This window comes from Danio rerio, chromosome 1 (assembly GCF_049306965.1).
Source record: "Danio rerio strain Tuebingen ecotype United States chromosome 1, GRCz12tu, whole genome shotgun sequence".
NCBI lineage: Eukaryota > Metazoa > Chordata > Actinopteri > Cypriniformes > Danionidae > Danio > Danio rerio.
Genome location: NC_133176.1, coordinates 62,172,501 through 62,188,353, shown reverse-complemented (window position 1 = coordinate 62,188,353; position 15,853 = coordinate 62,172,501). Strand labels below are relative to the sequence as shown.

At 38.3% G+C, this 15,853-nt stretch overlaps 1 protein-coding gene across 2 annotated transcripts; it reads right to left on the bottom strand.

Annotated features, from left to right (window-relative positions):
• Positions 1-654: 654 nt before the first annotated feature.
• On the bottom strand, positions 655-10,469 carry tmed1b (transmembrane p24 trafficking protein 1b). 2 transcript variants are annotated; one of them, XM_073949182.1, is made up of 5 exons: positions 10,176-10,469; positions 7,019-7,116; positions 4,651-4,837; positions 3,743-4,502; positions 655-1,631 (listed from the first exon to the last, which is right to left on the bottom strand). In XM_073949182.1, the coding sequence occupies exons 1-4, from the start codon at positions 10,350-10,352 to the stop codon at positions 4,284-4,286; spliced, it is 681 nt and encodes a 226-aa protein (XP_073805283.1). In that variant the 5' UTR covers positions 10,353-10,469; the 3' UTR covers positions 655-1,631; positions 3,743-4,283.
• Between the last annotated feature and the right edge of the window lie 5,384 nt (positions 10,470-15,853).

Genomic DNA, 15,853 nt, shown 5'->3' with positions numbered 1-15,853 from the left:
CGTGAATAAAATTCACACATCTGTGATTATAAAATCGTAAAGGAAAACAGAGAGTACTGGTAATGTTACAAGGGCCCAATTCCAAAATCTGCCATTAGAACAGACACAGATCCCACATTTCCTCTGTCTGTATATGACTGATGAGTTTACGAAGGGTGTACTTTTCACACACACCAAGACCTGATTAAGAGTATGAATCAAACACGATACTCCACTGTCAACATGACATCAGCGCTGTCGCAGGCAACAAGCGAGAGTCATCGATCACAGCGGCTCAGGGAAGAGTTCTGTTATTCCCTCTCTGAGAAATGTCCGTCATGAGCTGTAGTAAAGATGGACACTTCATCAGCTCCATTTTCACTGTGTGTGTCTGACATTTTACAGAATCAACATTAAGAGCAGGCCGAGGAGGATAGTGAGCAGAATGTAAGTGAACGCTACAGGCAGCGAGTGCAGAGTTTCCCTGTGAATCACTGAACGCTGTTTAACTAGAACACCACATCTGCTGATTAAGTCACCCTCCATCCATTATTTGCTGTATTCTCTGAGAAATAGATAAACATGTTCCACTAATGGGGTGTACTTATTAGTGCTGCGCACTGTATATTAGTCTGAGTGCTGGAGCTAAACACTGAAGGCGAACACCACCATCTACAAATATACAAGCCTTTTTATTAGTTTTATTGTGTAAAAGTCTTTAAAAAAATCAGAGCTGTACAGAAGATTCCCTTTGTGCCGACATCACACAATCTCCCAAAGCATCGTCTCCCCAGCAGAAATGACTAAAGCACTAGAGCTGCGGAGAAAACATTCAATCGTCAACTCTGAGGAGTTCAAAACGCAGCGCTGATCTCTCTCCAGCACAGTCTGAGCTCAGTTTAACCAACAGAGGGCGCTCTAGCTTTAATAACAGCCTCCAGTCTGTACAGGAAACACATTGACTAAAATGATCATGAATACATTTAGGAAATGTTTACAAGAGTGTTCAGAGTGCACACTAGCCTAGAGCACCATCTGCTGTTCAACACTAGCCTACAGCGCCATCTGCTGTTCAACACTAGCCTAGAGCATCATCTGCTGTTCAACACTAGCCTAGAGCGCCATCTGCTGTTTGACTCTAGCCTAGAACAGCATCTGTTGTTATAAACTAGCATAGAGTGCCTTTTGCTGTTTAAAAACCAGCCTAGAGCACCATCTGCTGTTCAACACTAGCCTAGAGCAGCGTCATCTCATGTAATAAACTAGCCTAGGGCACAATCTATTGTTTGACTCTAGCTTAGAGTGCCATCTGCTGTTATAAACTAGCATAGAGCGTCCTCTGGTTTAAAACTCTTAGTGTCATCTGATGTTATAAACTAGTCAAGAGCACCACCTGCTCTAGAGTACCATCTGCTGTTCAACAATAGCTTATCTGCTGTTAGTAACTAGTGTAGAGTGCCCTCTGCTGTTTAAATTAGCCTAGAGCGCTCTGTACCGTTTAAAAAACTAGCCTAGAGCACCATCTGCTGTTTAACTCTAGCCTAGAGCGCCATCCGCTGTTTAACTCTAGCCTAGAGCGCCATCCGCTGTTTAAGTCTAGCGTAGAGCGCCATCTGCTGTTTAAAAGATAGTCTAGAGCAGTGGTTCTCAAACTGTGGTACGCGTACCACTAGTGGTACGCGGGCTTCCTCCTAGTGGTACGCGGAGGAATCGCTGAAAAATGAAAGAAACAATTAACACTTTTAATCCTTTAATGCGTAATATAACATTGATGTAATCAGCATTGGCTGTTTTGTGAAGCGTACGATCACAACGCTGTGCTTAGAGTGTTTATTTTAGTGCATTGTGTCATAAGCTGCTGAAAATCAGTTTCCGAAGTTTAAGAATTGATTCTGAAGTGTGATTTGACTGACATGAAAAGTGGCCAATCACAGTCGACCTTGTCTAGTTGCGTGAAACGTAAGGGCGGGACAAAGGCTTTCTGTGTTGCAGAGACAGAAAAAACAACTTAAAAACAAATGTTTTGTTGGAATAATGCTTCTCGGATGTTTTCACTACAGAGATGTCTAGCAGAGTAATTTAACCGCGGACTTATTTCCTGCCTATTTGATGATCTTCATACACGTTTCGCTCTCCGACAGCCAGTCGACTCGCCTCTGACCTGTCACTCCTCTAAACACAGTCTGAATGGCGGCGCGGGAATGAAGGTATTGCGCAATTACTCATTTCTGCAAATGCGGCGAGTGCTTTATTTTAACACGAGAGCGCATTCATGTACACAAATCGCTAAAACAGATATGCGATCTTTTAAATAGGCTTTTTTTTTTTCAAATGAACTGCAAGTGCTCTCATGATCGCGTGTGTGCTCAGATAGAATACAATCGCGATCTTTCCACTATTAAAGTAGACATTATTTATCTTTGCTCCTTGACTAAATTTAGTCAAAAGTATTCAAAGTTATCAAATATTTAGAAATAGATTGATACATGATCGATGACAATGCTAATGGTCTTCTTATTTGGCTGTGTTGTGAAGTGAAACTTACTTTTAGCAAAGGTGGAAATTTTTTTTTATTTCTTTACGACAAAATAATTATGCTGGAAATGTTTCTGGATGAGGTATTTGTGTGATTTATACATTTAGCTGCATTCTGATCTGTCCTAAAGCATTACAGGTCAAAGCAATCCATTGTTAGCGTACTTATTATTTATCACAATTTACAATAAGGCTCTTAAAGCACTGCTTTGATAAATGTAGTGTCGTCATATTTCAAATACCTCAAGTAAAATGAAGTCAATTGTTTTATTTTTTTTTACTGACAGTGTACTTGTATTTTTTTACGTTTCTATTTTAGATTAAGATCAAGTGTAAAATAAAATCTACATGTGATGTACAGCTATTTTAGAAACAAATTTGCCATATTGTAAAGAAAATAGTGTAAAATATGTAAATAAAAGGCTAAATTTAAATCTTTTTACCATATACTTTAATTTAACCTTTCAAAGCTTAAATATATATTTTTAAAAATGGGCAAAAAGTGTCTCTATGGCCTTAAAGATTATTTGGTAGTTTTACCAGTGCTATTGAAAAAGATTAATTGTCATGAAAGGAAAAATTTACTATACTTCCTTTGTTAGTGCAAATTATACATGTAGCTTTGGGATGTAAGCAATCAAACCATTAAATCAGGTTTACACTTAAAAAAAAAGTGATTTCATAATGAAAATCAGATTTTTTTTTTCAAAAGTAACCAACTAGTACTTTTTAAAAGAGTAATTTGTACTTTTACCTAATATTAGTATTATTTACTAAAAATTATTTACTAAAAGATTTGTCTGAAAGTGTATGAATATGACATATAGCCTATATTTATAAGGTCAAAGCAGCATTTTCAGCTTTTGATGAATAGGCTACTATGCATACTTTAGATTTAAGTACAGCAGTTTTCTTTTTACTTTTTAAGAACAGCACCATTTTTTTATGAACTTTTAAAAGCACATTTTAACTAAAAGTTTATTTTTTTTATCTGCAAGCACAGTTAATGTTCAGACTATTTCAAATGTTTAAAGTGACTGACAATAATACATATTCTTACTAATAGGAAGTAATCTGCATCGTTTTAAAACTGTGCACACCTGTAGCTGCTTAATTAGGCTTACGATGCTATTTTTTAATACTGGTTAAAAAATAGCGTCGTAAGGTGGTACTTGGAGAGACGATTTTTTTCTAAGGTGGTACTTGGTGAAAAAAGTTTGAGAACCACTGGTCTAGAGCTCCCTCTGCTGTTTAACTCTAACCTAGAGTACCGTACGCTGTTTAGAACTAGACTAGAGCGCCTTCTGCTGTTTAACCTAGAGCACCGTACGCTGTTTAAAACTAGACTAGAGCGCCCTCTGCTGTTATAGAATAGCCTAGAGCGCCCTCTGCTTTTAGAAACTAGACTAGAGCGCCCTCTTCTGTTATAGAATAGCCTAGAGCGCCGTCTGCTGTTCTAAATTAGCCTAGAGCGCCCTCTGCTTTTAGAAACTAGACTAGAGCGCCCTCTTCTGTTATAGAATAGCCTAGAGCGCCGTCTGCTGTTGTAAATTAGCCTAGAGCGCCCTCTGCTGTTAGAAACGAAGCTCAGAATGGATTAAAGAGAGATGATAGCGATGCGTTCTGAAGTTAGCAGATTCTCGTACTGAATTTCTCTCCACAGCTTTATAAGAAACTATCAATGATCATAAACTGAAGTCCAGCGTCTTCAAGAGCGCTCAGTGTGTTTGTGAAGGCACTGCTCTCTCTCCGTCCCCCCGCTGCGTGTTTTACGTGTAGACTCTGCGCTTGTCGTCGAACAGCCGGCGCAGTGTGTACACCTGGATGAAGGCCACGCTCAGCAGCACCAGCAGGTTCACGCAGGACCAGAAGGAGACCCGCCACAGGTTATCCTCCAGCAGGTTCCTGTCTCGCGCCTCGAACGCCCGCAGGAAGGTCTGCATCTGCCGACTGCGCTCCAGACGCCGGTGGACCGTCTCCATGGACTCCTGCACATTTGAGATGATGTGAATCGAGCATATGCAGAAGGACTTCTCATGTTCAGTGACTCAGCTCAAGCCAGTCAAATGAATGCATACATGTCATCATGCATACTCATTGAGTGTACACTATATATAACCTTAACTTCAGACTCACCTTGATGTCGTCCAGCTTATATTCTAATATGCTCTCTGGCTCGCCTAGCCCCGCCCACTCGTCGTCAGCTCCAGCGTCATTGGACGGATGGTCCAGGATGACCTCGAAGAACACCATCTTCTCGGAGAATCTGCTGAAGGTGTTGTCAAAGCAGATCTGATAGTCTCCCTCCTCTGTGGGCTCCACCCTGAACACAACGGCCAATCAGAGGTGAGTAAATGACATACTGCCACAAGCAGACAAGAGCAAACAATGTAAACAGCCAATCACACAAGTAAATAACATGATGCTGCAAGAATCAACCAATCAGATGTGGGTAAACAACAAATTGCGACAAACAACAGCCAATCACACACGAGTAATCAGCCAGTCGTTCTTCTGAAATTATGATCTTCTTTTCCCGACAGAAACTGACTTTAACATTTAACACTTTTACTGAAAGCCCAGCCCTGAGCTCTGAGGGTTGTTAAATGATCACTGCTGAGCACAAACGTTCACATTGCTTACACTTATTTTTAAAACAACATTTCAATTCGAATCTGCTGTGAAACTATAGATCTATAATATTGCACAGAACAATCACACCAATCTGAGAATCAAAGCCAGCTTCATTTACAAAGAGTGACTTGATTTGATGTAATATGGAATAATGTGAAGAAATCTCCCTCTAAAAACACTGACATACAGCTGAAGTCAGAATTATTCGCACCCCTGTTTATTTATCCCCAGTTTCTGTGTAACGGAGAGCAGTTTCTCCAGCACATTTCTAATCATAATAGTGTTAATAACTCATCTCTAATAACTGATTTATTTTCTCTTTGTCATGATGACAGTAAATAATATTAGACTAGATATTCTTCAAGACACTTCTATACAGCTTAAAGTGACATGTAAAGGCTTCACTAGGGTACTCAGGTTAACTAGTAGTGATGTGCGATACCTCTGATTTCCGATCAGATACCAAGTAAAATGAAGGCGAATATCGGCGATACCGATCCCATTCCGATACTGCCCAAAAATGACTGTCTGGAAAATTAAAGTAACAAGTAGTGTACTTAAAAGTGTCACTTTATACTGAATATGAACCATATTAAAGGTTATTCTTGTTTATTGATGAAGAATTATCATAGTAAAAGCCAACTTACATATTTATTGAGCATGTATATCTTAAAACGCCTGCCTGAACATCTTAAAAAAAAACATTCAGACTTCTACATTTAGTGACATGTTAATCCGGTTCTCATGAAAGTGTTTTGAACCTTTTTTCATTGTTTTATCATTGTCACAAAAAACCCAAGACCCCTAAAGGCTGATTTATACTTCTGCGTCAAATGCATGCGTATGCTACGGAGTTGATGCATAGCCCTAGCCGTGGGCGTCGCTGATGTGCACCTCTCAAAAAATGTAACTACACGGCGCACCCTCTGTGATTGGTCGGCTTGGTAGCTCTGACGAGTCTGGCCGGGACCGAGAGCTGTGCGAATGGCGCGAACCCGATGGAGCGATTGTTTACGAGTGTGGAGTCCCGTGAAGGAGCTCCGGATGGAAAGTTGTGTTTTGTGTTTACCTCATAGTTAAAGTTGTTGCACGTCCACCGGTTAATCGTGGGTAACTAGGACAATCGTGGTTACTTTCCGCTGTGTTTCTACTTCCAATAAAAAACATATTTGCTTCAAATTATAGAAATATCTGTATTTTTATAGGATAATCGATTCTAGAACGTACAAAGCAGGTATCGGAGATATCAGTATTTTAGTATAGATCCGCACATCACTATTTACTAGGCAGGTTAGGGTAATTAGGCAAGTCATTGTATAACAATGGTTTGTTCTGGAGACAATACAAAACAAATATCGCTTAAAGGGGCTAATAATATTGAGCTTAAATGGTGTTTAAACAATTAAAATCTGCTTTTACTCTAGCCGAAATAAAACAAATAAGACTTTCTTTAGAAGAACAAACATTATCAGACACACTGTGAAAATTTCCTCAATCTGTTCAACATCATTTAGGAAATAATAAATAAAAAGAAAAAAATTCAAAGGGGGCGAATAATTCTGACTTCAGCTGTATTTGTGTCAATATGCATTCACCTAAATGTATACATGTTGTTTCTATATTAAGTAGCGATGTCTTTAAAGTGCTAGTTTCATATCTTATCCTTCACTTTTATTTCAGATTTTGTTTGGTTCAGGATCCTAAAACAAATATTAAAGAAAAAGCTGAAACAAAATACTAGCAGAGCAAAGCAGACGATTCTGGCATGCTAATTCAACAGGAATCTCCAGTGGAAACAGCTCTTTTTATTAATAAAATGAATAAATAATTGAAATGACCAAGCATTAATAAGCTGGATTAATGCACTCACATGTGAACTCCGTCTGAGCGGCGAAACTCTGAAATCAGGTGTATTCCCTGAGGAGAGACGACGGAGAAATCCACATCCATACCTGCTCCAGCGATCACCTACACACACACACACACACACACACACACACACACACACACACACACACACACACACACACACACAAACAATGTTATATTCCAGATAGGGCTGCAGGATATTGGGAAAATCTGTGATTGTGATGTTTTTTTTTTCTGCGATATTTCACAAGATAGTTGAATTATCTCTATTTGATGGTTTTCTGTGAAGTCTAACAGTATTCAGGTTGAGTAATAGAATAATCACAATGCTAAACATGCTTTTCTTACTTTGCTCTGTCTCGTTTCTAGCCAAAATATCCAAAAATTCTTAGATAGAGAAAAATAATGTTTTGTTTTTAACTTTGCTTTCTAAAAACAAGAAAATGATCTGTAAAATAAGCTTGCTTTAAAAAAAGAACATTTGTGATTATTTTCTCAAGCTTTAACAAAACACTTTGTACAATCAAGGTTGTAATTTTTCACCCTGTTTTTGAACACTGCCGCTGAAATGAATTAGTAAACAAATAAAATTAAAATGCAATTACAACAGGAATAGATAAAAATATAGCAAAATGGAAATATTAATAACAATTATAATAATAATTATAAATAAATAAAAAGAATAAAAGAATAAAATAAAATGTAAAAAATATTATAAAATAAAAAGAAATTCAAATAAATAATTTCCTACAGTACATGATAATACAAATCAATATTCTGATACATTTATAGTGGTCTTTTATATAAATATAAAGCCTAAAATAAGCTTGCTTTTGCTTTGAAATGTAGATATTTAGATTAGACAAGGCAGGTTTATTTCTATAGCACACTTTATACACAGTGGCAATACAAAGTGCTTTACATAAACAAGAATAAAAGACACAAGTATAATAAACTAAAAACAAATAATATAAAAATAGATTAAGATGTGCTAAAACACTTATAAAAGAATGAAAAAAGAAGAAAGAAATAGACAAATTCTAAGTAAGAAAACCTTTTTTGTGTGCATAAATCCCATAGAATTACAGTTCTGTAGCTCCTGGTCATCTAATCCAGACTCAACATTGCATATCTTGTGTTGTGACTATTGCAGATGTGCACGTTGAGATATCCAGCCCTAATTCCAGATAACCGATTCTGCCTCACTCGATAGTCTCTGTTGGTTAGTCAGAAAAGTGTACTTATACGCAAAAAGAGTGTTTCCTCTTTATAACTCAAAATAGAAAAAAAAGTAGAAAAATCCAGTCCACAATTACTCTTTATATTGAAAACACGTCATTTTGTGTTTTGTTTTTTCCACAATATCAGTAACGTCATTTATGAATTTGACAATTAAAGAGTGATTCTTAAAAACATTTAGCAGTTTTGATCAGGACTGAGGTTGATTAACAGATTTAAGCCAAAAAAACAATTCAGTTAAATTCAGTGGATGTTTTCATCCTGAACATTACAAAGCCCAGAGTTATGAAAGCCCATTCCCACCACTGAATAAAAAATAAATAAACAAATACAATGTACAAAAAAAAAATTATAGTCAGCACTGCGACTTTATAACTCAGAATTGCAACTTTAGAACTCAAAATTGTGACGTTATAACTTAAAATTGAGACTTTATAACTTAAATTGCGACTTTAAACCTTAAAAAATGCAATGTTATAACTCAAAATTGCAACTTTATAACTCAGAATAGCAACTTTATAACTCAAAAATGCTACGTTATAACTCAAAATTGAGACTTTATAGCTTAAATTGCGACTATAACTTAAAATTGCGACTTTAAACCTTAAAAAATGCAACGTTATAACTCAAAATTGCTACTATAACTTAAAATTAAGACTTTATAACTCAAAAATGCTACGTTATAACTCAAAATTTACAATATAACTCAAAATTGAGACTTTATAACTTAAAATTGTGACTTTATACCTCAAAAATGCAACGTTATAACTCAAAATTGCGACTTTATAACTCAAAATAGCAACTTTATAACTCAAAATTGCTACTATAACTTAAAATTGCGACTTTATACCTCAAAATAGCAACTTTATCACTTAAAAATGCAACTTTATACCTCAAAAATGCTACGTTAAAACTCAAAATTGCGACTTTATAACTCAAAATTGCGACTATAACTTAAAATTGCGACTTTATAACTCAGATGGCAACTTTATCACTTAAAATTGCGACTTTATACCTCAAAAATGTTACGTTAAAACTCAAAATTGCGACTTTATAACTCAAACTTGTGACTATAACTTATAATTGCGACTATAACTCAGAAAATCAACTTTATAACTTAAAATTGCGCCTTTATAACTCAAAATAGCAACTTTATAACTCAAAATTGTGACGTTATAACTCAAAATTGTGACTTTATAACTTAAAATTGCGACTTTATAACTCAGAATTGCTACTTGTAACTCAGAATTCTGACTTTATAATTTTTTTTTACATTGTATTTATTTTTATTTTTTCATTCAGTTGCGGGAATGGGCTTCCATACAGAGTGTATCGTTGAATTCATTTAAAGATTTCAAAGCATTTTCTCAAAATGTGTGTCAAAATAATATCAGCAAAAACAATTCTTCTTGCTGAAACATACAGAGAGGGTTCTGGCCAAATTAAGACACAAAATCAGCCCAGAGTGGATTTGCACATCCCCCACAGCACATAAGGGTTAACACCTACCCTCAAAGTAATATAGAAATCTGAATTATTGTTGTACAGAGTCACTAAATGATGCAATGTTGATGGTCGTACCCACAGCTGTATCCCTTCTCTACCTTGACCCTGCCGTATGCCCCTAGCAACCCTCCACAGCATCCTAGCAACAAGGCGGCAAGTGTGTAATCACAGTTATTTCCTAAATATGTAAAATAGAGCAGCATCTGTAAGAGAATAGCGTGATGTGGACGTGTGATGATAGCGGATATGATGCAGGATCTGACATCTGCATAAACACAAACACACCCACAAACTAGACTAACTAGCCTAACTGCACAGCAACTAAAGCAGCTGAAACCCGCCGCTAACATCACTCTGCTGATCTTCTAGATTATGAAGCAGACTGTGGTGATGTACAGTGTTTACATGGTTACCTGGTACTCGATCTCGACGCTGCCGTTGTGAACGGCGCTCTGGTAGAAGCACTCTTTACTGGCGGCGGGCAGCAGGAACGTAAACTCGGTGTCCGCGGGGCTGAACGCGTTCACGGCGCCGAATAACAGCGTCACGTAGCCGAGCAGAGACGCGCACATCCTCCGCGTGTCATCCATGCTGCACCGCGCACACACCGGGTCCGGTAATCGCGTTTATCGCTGCAAGAAAACGAATTAAAGCGCCCGTCCAGCGACGCATGTGTTCCGCTTCCGTAGCTCAACTTCTGCTGCGCCGCTGGTCCAATCAGAACGCGCGGAGTGTCCTGGCTGCAGCCAATGAGCGTGCGCGGACTCGCGTTCTCACATGTGGCGTCAAAGAAACTTTATATTCTGAGTCATAACGCGTTTTTAGATCAGATCAACTTTAAAATCGTCACAAGAGAGATAGATAACGTGAAGTTCAATTAAAGTGTGAGTAATAAAATAGTCAGTTCCTGATCAGGTTTACGGATGATCATCAGGTCTTATTGTTGATGAACGCGAGAGGGCAGCACTGTCCAACACTCATGAGAAAATAAAATAATGACTGAAATCTGCTCTATGATAATAATTAATCACGATGATTATAATGAGCAAATATGCGTCAGCCATCTTTGGCTATAATAATAATGATCAAAGTTAAAAGGCACAAGTACATCCTAGAAAAATGGCGAAACTCTCCAAATATATGTTACTATTACACTGCAATAATGCATTTATTCCCTTTAAACTTAACAGAGAAATTGAACTATCTCTTACAAGTGAAACAACATAATATGGACACAATTAAAACAACATCAAAACAGCAAACAACACCACACATTGGTTTGATTTTTATGATTCAAGCTCTGAACAAAGACTAGAATACACATATTACTCTAGCCTTAAAGGGACTTGCTCTGATATGACAAAAAGAAAGAGAAATCAGAAAATAGATGATCACGTATGCTTTATAGAGATTTTTTTAATAAAACTGCGCGCTTGTTTATATTTTGCTGACAGGAGTTTAAAAGTCAGCCATTGTTAAAGTGATTGAGCCGACTAATCAAATCAAAGTAGGCGGAGTTTACGCTTCATAAGGCGCGAAATCCGTCGCAAGACGTTATTATCGTTGCGTGAGGTAAGTTAAAAGTACTAAATATTTAATATATTGGACAAATGTTAATGATAGAAATGTTAAACGACTAACAGCAGTGTAGTGATACAAACTATTATACTATTAATCTCAAATTTGTCTTTCTGTATTGAAGATATGCTATTATTTTTTAGATATTTTAGTGTTTAAAGAGTCAATGTGTGAATGTTTTAAAATTCATTCATTCCTTTTTTTTCAGCTTAGTCCCTTTATTAATCTGGGGTCGCCACAGCGGAATGAACCCCCAACTTATCCAACATATGTTTCGCGCAGCGGATGCCCTTCCAGCTGCAACCCATAAATGGGAAACACCCATACACACATTCACACACATACACTATGGCCAGTTTACTTCCTCAATTCATCTATATCGCATGTGTTTGGACTTGTGGGGGAAACCAGAGCACCCGGAGGAAACCCACGCCAACACGGGGAGAACATGCAAACTCCACACAGAAACACCAACTGTCCCAGCCAGGACTCAAACCAGCGACCTTTTTGCTGTGAGGCGACAGTGCTAACCACTAAGCCACCACGCTGCCATATTTAAAAATAATATTGCCAATTTGGGTTACTTTAAAATTACTATTATACCTAAAATCTCCTTTCTTGTTTAATGTCAAATTTACCGTCACACATTAATTTATTTTAGTGTACAATTCGCACTATTAACAAACCATTAACTAAGAATTTAGATCAATGAACGGCTAATTAGCTGCTAATTAAGTAATAGTTATTCAGGTAGTTGTAGTTTAGGTGTTGGGATTAGGAATGTAAAATAATAAATAGACTTTATAAGTGCTAATAAGCAGTCAATATCTTAATAATAGCAGGTATAAGCTAGTAAATGGGTGTGAGGAGTTCAATCATTCATATTCTTTTAGGCTGAGTCCCTTTACTAATCTGGGCTAGCTACAACGGAATTAACCAACAACTTATCCAGCATATGTTTTACACAGTGGATGCCCTTCCAGCTGTAACCCATCACTGGGAAACACCCACACACCTGCGACCTTTTCGCTGTGAGGCGATTGTGCTACCCACTGGTGGTGTGAATAGTTACGTAAACATATTTAAACCAAGTTTACTTTAAAACACAAACACATCACTCAATGTTCAACACAGGGTTAAGGGCGTGCTAGAAAATATTAACATTTTCTTAAGATACATTTAACGAGGCAAAACTTTAGATATTACATCTTGTGGTTTCAAATTGAAGTGATTCCATTAACACATATCTGTGACTTGTCATATTTAATATATTTATTTTTTTATTTTCAAGTAAATGTTTAATGTTTCAGATTGTTTGCCTCTTTGAGCTGGAAAACATGACAGTAATACAGAGGAAGAATCCCTTTTGTTGTTGACAGGAATAATTCTCATGAAAGCTCTACAATGCAGAGAGTAAGAGAAGCCGTCGAACAAAACCCCCTGAGAAATGTCCCCGTGAAGAAAACTGAGAGCTGAACTTTACACACACACACACACACACATACGGTGACAGAGAACTCAAGAGAAGGTGTGTGTGTGTGTGTGTGTGTGCGTGTGTGTGTGCGTGTGTGTGTGCGTGTGTGTGTGCGTGTGTGTGTGCGTGTGTGTGTGTGTGTGTGTGTGTGTGTGTGTGTGCACTTCTCTAGGTCATCAGATAAACATTCTGCACTTGTGGCTACTTATTTGTGTCTGCTTTTTCCGGATTGTCTGTTTGTGCAGATCTATAAGCATCTGCACACACACACGCACACACACACACACACACACACACACACACACACACACACACACACACACAGGAGCAGCATGATTGTAGCAGTGTGCACTTCAAAGAGAACAACTCCAGAATATTTCATCACACATTTCGAGAAATGAAATTACAGCACTTTACTTCCTATTCCCGACATTAGCAGCTGTTATTGGATATTACAGATGAGATATTGTTGCTAAGTAATAATAAAGTTGAAATTAATGCATTATTTTTACTTTATATCCCTACTGAAAAAACAGCTTAAACCAGCCTAGACTGGTTTTAGCTGGTCGACCAGCCTGGTTTTAGAGGGGTTTTGGCCACTTCCAGGCTGGTTTCCAGTCATTTCCAGCCTGGTCTTAGCTGGTCAGGCTGGGAGATGACCAGCCAAAACCAGCCATGTCAAGCTTAAACCAGGCTGTCAAGCTGGTTTTAGCTGGATTTAGCTGGTCATTTTTCAGCCTGACCAGCTAAGACCAGGCTGAAAATGACTGGAAGTGGCCAAAACCCCTCTGAAACCAGCCTGGTCAACCAGCCAACCAGCCTAGACTGGTTTTAAGCTGGATTTTTCAGCAGGAACGTAATAAATCAGAAAAACTTAATTCCAGTCTAAGAAAAGCAATTTATTTTCTCCAATAACTCCTGAGGATTATTAATTCACTGCATGTATTTATGTTTAGCTGTATGCAATCATGCATACTATAGTAAGTACATAGAGCTTGTGTAGCAAGGCTGCTTTTAAATAAAGTGTTAGCAGGCACTGTTACTTTTTCAAAAAGAACTCAGTTTAATTCTTATGATTTTTTCTGCAAATTTTCGAGAGGGGTCTGGCTGCAGACCTGGTGCAGTGCAATCTGGGCTGCATCCAATGCTTTTAAATAGGCTCACCTAACCCCACCCGTCACAGTGACGTCACTAGCTCCATTTGAGTGCATTGTGTCTGACATTGCATCGCTGAGTGATGCAGTCTCAGCTTGCATCATAAAGGCTGCATCCAGATACTATTGAAATTTTCTCTCTCCTAGAGTTAAAAAGTTGAGTTTTAGCATTAGCTCAAGTATGCGAATGGACTTTATGCGCAAAACTGGATTATCCAACACAATCTCACGGCAATTCGTAACTTTTTCATTTAGTGGCTAATTCGTATGAATTTGTACGATCTAATTCGTACAATTTAGTACGAGTTGCTTATCCCCCAATGACGGATGGGGTTAGGGGTGGGGTCAGGTGCCACGCCTCCTTTTTAAAATCATACCATTTCGTACGACTGAACTCGTACGAATTCGTACGAATTAGCCACTAAACTGGCAAAACGTAAAATACTTGCGTTTTCTCGTGAGATCAGGCTGGATTATCTCATAAAAGTCGTGCGAATAAAGCTGCGTTTCCATCCAACGAGTCAAAGCGAACTAAATCGTCACATCGGAACGCAAACGGGAGCACATTACACCCACACTGGCCTCTCTTCATTGGCTTCCTGTACAGTTTAGGAGGCATTTTAAAATGTTAGTTATGGTGTTTAAATGCCTAAATGGACTAGCAGCAAGATACTTGTCCTCATTAATCCAGTTGTACACTCCGTCAAGGGCACTTAGATGTACTGATCATCTACTTTTGGCTGTTCCACGCGCAAGGTTAAACCAGGGGGGACCGTGCCTTTGCAGGGGTGGCCCCCAAGCTTTGGAGTAATTTCATCCCCGTGTTAGGCAGGCTGCAACCCTTTCTGTTTTTAAATCCAGTCTTAAAACCCACTTTTACTCTTTGGCTTTTATTATGAGAGTCATGTGTCTGCTGTATTTGTCCTTTGTTTTAGATGGTGTATATGTATGGACAGAACATTGGTAAGCACTTGTTGTGCGTTTTATAAATAAACTTGACTTGACTTCCTGATTATCTGGCGCCAAATATCAACAGTGAACACTGAGTTAGCTGCAGTAGGAGAAGCTGCGTCAATCTTTTCTTCATTTAATAAACGACTTGCACCTCAGAAGGCAACCCTGACACGCAGTGAACACGCGGTGGCGTTTGAAGGTGTCAGACGCGGAGCACAGACGCTCGTGATTCTGGAGGTCACTAATACACTAATACGGAAACGGTAAGGTGTTTTAGAATGACCAAAGCATCAGTTCAGATGTTCTACAGTGTGCTCAGCCTGCTGGTTTATCCATTCACACACATTTTCATCATCATATGATCTCTTATAGCAAAATCACATGACCTTTTATATGCACATACTGGAGTTTGTTCAGTAAAAGTGTTTCAGTCGCAGTTTATATGCATCTTTTCTTACCGAATAAAAAGATTATGCGCAAAGCAGCTAGTGCTGTCGCCTCACAGCAAGAAGGTCGCTGGTTCTGCATGTTCTCCCTGCGTTCGTGTTTGTTTCCTCCGGGTGCTCCGGTTTCCCCCACAGTCCAAAGACTTGTGGTACAGATGAATTGGGTTGGCTAAATTGTCCATAGTGCATGAGTGTGTGTGTGAATGTGTGTGTGGATGTTTCCCAGAGATGGGTTGCGGCTGGAAGGGCATCCGCTGCATAAACACTTGGTGGATTAGTTGGCGGTTCATTCTGCTGTGGCGACCCCGGATTAATAAAGGGACTCTTTAGCCGACAAGAAAATGAATGAATGAATAAAAAGTTTATCCTTTTCGGTTATGCGCATTTGCGTTTTATGCGCATTTTCAAATTTCTGCGCATCATGACGTTTCCATCAACCGTTTTTTTTATGCGCATATGCAAAATGCATAAAAATAGGTGGATGG

Coding starts and splice junctions, on each gene's coding strand:
- tmed1b (XM_073949182.1), bottom strand. CDS start 10,352: ATGGATGACACGCGGAGGATGTGCGCGTCTCTGCTCGGCTACGTGACG. Junction 7,117..10,175: donor GCGTCGAGATCGAGTACCAG/GTAACCATGTAA, acceptor GTGTGTGTGTAG/GTGATCGCTGGAGCAGGTAT. Junction 4,838..7,018: donor CGCTCAGACGGAGTTCACAT/GTGAGTGCATTA, acceptor CGTTGTGTTCAG/GGTGGAGCCCACAGAGGAGG.